The following is a 7429-nucleotide window of genomic DNA, read 5'->3' on the forward strand; positions in this document are numbered from 1 at the left end:
TGGGCATTCGGCCCGGCTCGGTCGGTGGAAACAAGAGAATTGACCTACCAATCAGAATTTATAGGCGGATGTTAAGTACAAGAGACAGGAGAAAGGAATGGGGATTCAGCCAAAGAGAAAATACCATAGCATAGGGGACTAGTCTTACTCTTGGAATCGTGGACTGGCGCATTAGGCTCTCCCTCTACCTATAAAAAGAAAAGATCAGGTTCAACCCTTCTGTTCCGTTCCGAGAAATCTTCACTTCACTTTCTCTCTATGTGGTCTTGTGCTTTTACTTCTTATTAGCCCATAGTCATGCTTTCTTTCCTACCAGGGAAACCTATTTCCTAACCTACCTCCTTTCCTATTACCTATCCTACTAAGCCTTGACAAAGCAACCTACTTTCCTACCTGAGAAGGGAATTGCTTACTGACTGTTTGAACGATTCTAGTTACTAGTAACTAAGAAAGTAGCGAGTTGAAGCGAAAGAAGATAGATCAAAAGCAAGGGTATCGACTATAGGGATTCTACGGAGATGAGATGATTTAGCTTTATCTAGAAATGCAAAGCTCGTGCACTTCTTGGAAAAAAGGAAAGGAAAGCTTGGGAAAACCTAAGTTAATGATCAATAGCAACAGAAGGGAGGTGCGAATGAAACTGCCGCCTCAGGGAATTTCCTTATTGAGTAAGATTTCCCTTTTGCCCAGTACAAAAACAAGCTGAGGATGATGTGGTGCTTTTTACTTTATGGGGTGCGAGCTTTGCTTTGAAATTGGTGGGCAAAATAAATGATTATCCTTTCACTGTCCTTCTGGATTCTGGATGCAACTTGAGCTTCATTGATTCCTCAGTAGGTAGGGACAACGTTCGAGATCTCATCCGACCGTCTATTTATCACTGATTGGGAGATTGGATTGGAATCCGAGGAGAACTGATTGGATGTCATGGAACGAATGGGGCACTACGTTGGTTACCCACTGCTAGCCTAGCGGAGATTTCTCTATTTGTTGAAAGTGGAAAGGAGTCATATTTGAATCGGAAAGTTGGGCTCGTTCACTCACACCTTTCTTTGATTATCGATGACTTGGCTTCTTGCTCAAGTAAGCACCCGGCATACCAATTCATTATCCTTGGGGCTCGCTCCTTCCTATCTACGTTATTCTTTCTTTGTTACTCTCGTAATGACGTTCCGAAAGAAATCAAGGTTACCAGGTCACAGCTCTGATTCTTCTTCCCTTATAGAACCTTCCCGAAAGAAATCAGTAGCTGGGGTGGGTCCGCCCCTACAACTCATCAAATCTGCCTTCTTTTCTGTTCTGCGCTGTACATATTCTCAAGTTATGAGAAAGAATGGATTTTAATGAAATTTTTCATTAAAAAAATAAACGAATGAAGAATATTTTGACCTCTTATCTGATAAGCAATCAAAGCATTTGAACTGCTCAATGAACAATAAATAAAGAGCTAAGGTCAAAAAGTATATGTGTTACTAATAGTATAGTAAACCAATTTTATTTTTAGTTTTGAGTATAGTTATTTAAAGAATAGATAGAAAAAAGATTGCGTCCAATAGGATTTGAACCTACGACATGAGCAGGGCATTTACTGGATGCATGAGCTGGAGAACAAGAGGCTTCCAATAGCAATTGCTGGAGCTTAGTTAGATGCTTGAGAAAAGTGAACTCTTAGCTGTAAACCTACTTTGCTTTGACCTGTATTTGGGCAGTGTTTAACCGACATATACATGTATATAAGGACACTTGCACCGGACCTATGCCTATTTAGAATAAGAATAAAGTCCTCTTAAGAATAAAGTCCTCTATAGTTACTGGCATATTACTCCTAGAAGTGATAATTTGATACGTAGGAGATAGCCTTGCGGCGCAAAAAGGGCTTTGCTTTATGATATAGATTAGGAATTGGAATAAATAAGTAAGGCTAACTAAAAGAGAGAAGAGGGTCTACAGTCATTCTATCTCAACACTGAAGAATAAGACGTCTATCCTTACTCTTGCATTAAATAGAATAATCAGAAAGGGAGGGGAGTATAGAGAATCTAATATAAGGAAGCGCCCAGGCAAACCCATAATAAGGCTGATGAAAGCGAAGCAGAATTGAAAACACATAAGGTACACTCTTGATCCTTACAGCACATCTTGACTAAAAAGAAAGGAAGGATAAAGTAAAAGGACTCGAAACAAGCAGATATAGAATATAAAGATGAAAGATTGAATGCATGATAGGTTTCTGTTTTGCTATTGGTATATTTAAAGAATAACAACCATGATACGGCCCGCCTGTCATGGATCCTGATGCTAAATTATGGGTTGATACAAAAGGATTCAAACAAGTGTGGCTAATTGTTTTTTATTCAAACAACAAAAGTATAGCTGATCTTTTCTCCTGCAATGTAACTCTCAAATATGCATGCTAGAAAGCTGATATGTTGCTGAGAGAGAGGTTAGTCAGATTGATTTCTTTTTCTTCCTTTTGCAATTGAGCTATTAAGGTGGGGATGTGTAGGCGGTTCCTCCATCGCTCGAAGGGCACTCGTATGTCCAACGTTCCATCCTCTTTCAAATAGAATAGCAATCCCAGAACCTACAAAAGATGAAGCACATTTGTTGTTCTAATTGATCCAATGCACAGTACTGGGGAAGAAAAGAATGAGTTCAGAAAGAAAAGGTAAGTCCTTGACCGTAATTCTTCCCATATAGAGAGATAAAGAAGATGCCTCTGTACATATTCTGGTACGTTATTTGAATCCTTTCGATGCAGGAACCATAGCTCAGACTGATGATCCCTCTCTCTCCTTAGGTCACCCAAGGTAGAAAAAATGCCCCAAAGCCGAGAGTTCGATCCAAGTACTAACCCTCTAGTTGTGATTTCTAAAGATTGAATTTCAACTTAGAGTAAAACATAATAGTTAACACTAAACCTAAGCAACTCTTACTTTTCCATCAGCAACTACTTCCAATGGCTAAGAGTAAGCTCGTCCGGACCACTCCTATGGCCCTCTCGGCTGGACCTACTCCCACCCTATCCGACTCCAATCCTTATCCAACTTCCACTCAATCATCTCCATAAGAGTAGACTTAATAGCTATTGTTAGCCTCACTTTTGGAAAACTCACAGGATTGCTAGCTTTTCATAGAACCTGTTATCAAAACTTTCAAACTTCTGCTTTCAATATGGATAAGAGACTTGCTGCCCTGCCCTAGGAAGAGCGGCTATAAAAAGCTTGCAAAAAACACTCTTGCTTGGTTGGAAGGTATGGTAAAGGTAAACTGTATCTATTTTTTTATATAAAAAAGGGAGTGCTAAAGGAGTCATTCAGAAGTGAGTGAAGGGGCAAAAAAGCTCATTTCTTTCATTCAGGAATGGACACTGGACCAGAATGAAATGTGGGAATATCGGGATTGGCAGATTTGTTATATTGAAATAAGCCTCAACTCAACACGACTAGTGAATTCAAATTATAGTCACTTGCGGATTTCTTCAAATTGTTGTAGTGTAGTATTGTGATTTTTCAGTAAAGATCCCGACCTATAAATATTCATAGCCCGGCTTATACGGGCGGACAATATTCACCTAGAGCTCCGTTGCGACCACAATGCTTTTGTTGAAGGACCTTACCTTAGAGCAAAAAAAAAAAAGAGGAATAGAAGTTAGGAAGACTACTGACGTAGGGCGGAGGGTGAGCTCAACCTCGACCCAAACAAGCAACGGATTGACTAACTAGCGCGAAAACCGTTGTCTAACGCGCATCCTCTCGCTCCTTAACGACCGAGGGATACGATCCCACAAGAGAGATGCTCTTCTGATCTCATCAAGAAAAGGGAAAACGGAGCCCAATCCAACCGGCCCAGCGCAGACCAACACGGACACGGTTCGAGCCGCCAGATTCCCATCCGACGCCCTAAAATAGATTCACTGACGTGCACCCTGACGGTGACGTGGCGAAGGCTAGTACCACAATATCGAGCATCGGCGGGGTCGTTGTCCGAAAAAAACACGAGCGGAGAACGCCGCGGTCTCGCTGTCGTTGTGCTTCCTCTTCGTCCACTTCCCTCCCTGTTCGTGACTCGTGATTTCGCCGCCGGAAATCCGAGGGAGAGGGAGCGAGATGGGGTTCGTCGGCGACACGATGGAGTCGATCCGCTCCATGCAGATCCGCCAACTGCTCACGCAGATCATCAGCCTCGGTGACGCCCTCTGCCGCAGTCTCCTCTTTTTCTCCCCCCTGATTGTTTTTTCTTCTTGAGGTCTTTGGCAGCCAGATTAGTGCGTCGGGAGCCCTGTAGTTCTTGGGTTTGTGGTGAGGTCTTTGCCATGCGAGTCTAGTACGATTTTAATGAGCGGGACAAGTCTTTTTTTTTAATTTCCAGTGGGTTTTGGCCGAAAGATTGGAGGAAGAGACTTCTCCAGATTCTCTAGATTCCAGTGAGTTTTGTCCGTAAGTTATTCCTCTTAAGAATCATGGGAATGTGAAGAATAGAACAGTAGTCGAATTGGGTGTGACAGCCTTAGAGAACTGGATTGTGTTTTTTCTTCATCTCTCTTATTATTTGGAGCGTGAATAATGATGCTTATGCTCTCTTGAAGAATTGATTAAGTTTCTTGTGGGTTTCCCTAGACGCTAGTTGTCGCTAATAGCAATTCATGTTTGTAGAATTCTGATATTCAAGAGGGGTAGCGTTGTAAGTGTATCAGTTAGCATTAGCAAGACTGTTAATAGCAATTCAGGTTTCCTGCAATTTGATATTTGACTGTTAATTGCAACATGAGTCTCATGAGGGGGGTTTAACTTTTGACTGTTTCTCTTTGCAGGTATGATTGTTACCTCTGCATTAATCATATGGAAGGGGTTGATAGTTTTCACGGGGAGCGAGTCACCAGTTGTAGTGGTTCTCTCTGGTAGCATGGAGCCTGGATTTAAAAGGGTTTGTTTACTCCCTACATAACATGGAAATAACCTTGTATGCTGTATGTTTTTATGATATTTACATGCTTGATGTTGACATTAGTAACTGTTTAACAAAACAATTTTCCTTTTATCTGTGGCTGGTTTGGGTTTCAGAAACTGCTGCACAAAGGAACATTTCCAGTTTTTATATGAATACTTCTCACTTGTCTTTAAGGTTCTACTAGTTTGTGTACGTTGAATGGCAGCATAGTTTCATTGTCCTTATTACCAGATTTTTTTCCTTTCAAGATGAGTAAATTTTACAAAACTGTCACATTCCTGTGCCAGTGATCACAAAATAACCACCTATAGTGCCTTGTTTCATAAAACTACCAAAACTTTGGGCTCCCTTCTCGCAGACTTACCACATTGTGGCCCTTGCTCTGATAACCTTGACCCACTTGTCAGCATCACATAGTGAAGAAAATAAGAGGGCCCAATCTGTTGCACTATGTGATGCTCACCGGTAGGCCCAGGTGCTCAAAACATTTTTGGGGGCAAAGGTGGGGGTTTATTAGGAGGGAGTCTTAGGTATTGATAGTTTTGTGAAATGGGCACCAGAAGTGGTAGGTTTGTGATAATTATTGGCAGTAATGTGGTAATTTTTTTAAATTAACCTTTTAAGATTTGTACCATAACTTGTTGATGATCTGCTATGGTATGTTACATTTTATATACCACTTATTTTTAACTCCAGACCTAGTTGTATGAACGCTTTTGAAGTGCCAGTATCTTTCACACCGTTATGCCTTAATGATTAATTGTCTTGTTTTCAGGGTGATATCTTGTTTTTGCATATGAGCAAAGATCCTATTCGCACAGGAGAAATAGTTGTTTTCAATGTCGATGTGAGTCCTATTTATCCATGAATGAATTATTAGATGAATCGTGATTTTATTAAATCTCACTGTAATGTTTGCTCATAGAGTTATCTATTGAGTAATGCTCATTTGGCTACTATTTATGTAGGGCCGTGAAATTCCAATTGTTCACCGTGTGATTAAGGTAGTACATTTTGAGTTCTTCACTTCAATTGATGCCATGTCAAACTAGATATTAGATGTTTGCTCTTTTTCCTGCTCACATTGAGTTTACTCTTCTCTCTGTATAGGTCCATGAACGTCAGGACACTGCAGAAGTGGACATCCTCACCAAAGGTATACCACTTGCAGTTTGAATGACTATAATTTATTTCCATTTGCTTTTTCTGAATATTACTACCACATGGTACTGTGTAATTCTGATAATAACCAACGCTTTGTGTATGATGTACTGTGGTTGTGATTGCAATGTTTCCTTTACCTTACAAACTCCATTTCAGGTGACAATAATTTTGGGGATGACCGACTATTATATGCACATGGGCAGCTTTGGCTCCAGCAACATCACATTATGGGACGTGCCGTGGGGTGAGTTCACCTTTTATATAGCACGCATCTGTCTTTTTGCCCACTGGGAAACAGTTCAGCTGACCTGATGTTTTCCAATGACAACAGCTACCTTCCATATGTTGGCTGGGTTACAATTATCATGACTGAGAAACCATTTATTAAGGTATGCTCATTCTCGTCTAAATATTGATTGGCTTGTTCTGTAATGAAACACTGACAAAACAAGAGCCACACAAACCAACAACGAGTCTAAGTACAGCAACGCAAACACGATGAAGAGCACAGTCCCATTGATCTGAGAATATTTCTGTCATTATTATGTGGATGAAACTCATCCATTCTTCTTTCTTGTGTAAATTAGGCAAGTGCACTGATTGTTTGCTTTCTAGATAATCTGGAGCATCCAGGAGTCCACAAATTGAGCATTAATTAATGTAGTCACTATCATTGGAAGCTCTGCTGATCTATGTTATCTTTGCTGCAGTACCTGCTGATTGGCGCACTGGGCTTGCTGGTCATAACGTCGAAAGATTAGAGATGTCAGACTTCAGTGCCATGTAGATTTTGCTCTTATGGTGCAACAGCGGAGATCAGTGGCTTTGCGGCGTTAAGAGAAGCCGTTCTGTTGCACCATGTGTCAAACGAGTAGAATTCTTTATCTACTATACTGTGAGGGCACCTGCCCACTAATTGGACAGTCCGTTCTCATCCAGCATCCATCTTTTTGTAGTTGTGACCTAGCTAATGAGTTGAATCAGTCGTTGGTGATTCTATTCGATGACGATAACTCTTCATTGCAGCCTTGCAGGAAGCGCCCCTAGACTATTTGCAATGGGAGTAAAAATGTAAAATGCACCATCGGTCCTTAAACTTGACAGTGAGTGTCATTTGGGTCTCTAAAATTCCAGAATGCATAACCACGTACATGAATTAGACACATGCTATGTCATAAGGTCGAAAGGGATCTAGACTTCACCTTTTTGCTCACCTTTCAGCCTGTTCGTTTCGGCTGAAACGATCGTGGATTATAAGTCAGAAGTATTGCCGGCTGGTTTGGTGTGAGAGAAAAATACTGTTGCAGCTTATAAT

At 40.9% G+C, this 7429-nt stretch overlaps 1 protein-coding gene across 1 annotated transcript; it reads left to right on the forward strand.

The window, feature by feature from the left end:
- The first annotated feature begins 3983 nt into the window (after positions 1–3983).
- Positions 3984–7119, forward strand: LOC136517551 (uncharacterized). Its single transcript, XM_066511147.1, has 8 exons — positions 3984–4188; positions 4814–4926; positions 5726–5797; positions 5919–5954; positions 6061–6106; positions 6271–6358; positions 6446–6503; positions 6825–7119. The coding sequence occupies exons 1-8, from the start codon at positions 4110–4112 to the stop codon at positions 6873–6875; spliced, it is 543 nt and encodes a 180-aa protein (XP_066367244.1). The 5' UTR covers positions 3984–4109; the 3' UTR covers positions 6876–7119.
- Positions 7120–7429: the final 310 nt, after the last annotated feature.

This window comes from Miscanthus floridulus, chromosome 17, assembly GCF_019320115.1.
Source record: "Miscanthus floridulus cultivar M001 chromosome 17, ASM1932011v1, whole genome shotgun sequence".
Classification (NCBI taxonomy): domain Eukaryota; kingdom Viridiplantae; phylum Streptophyta; class Magnoliopsida; order Poales; family Poaceae; genus Miscanthus; species Miscanthus floridulus.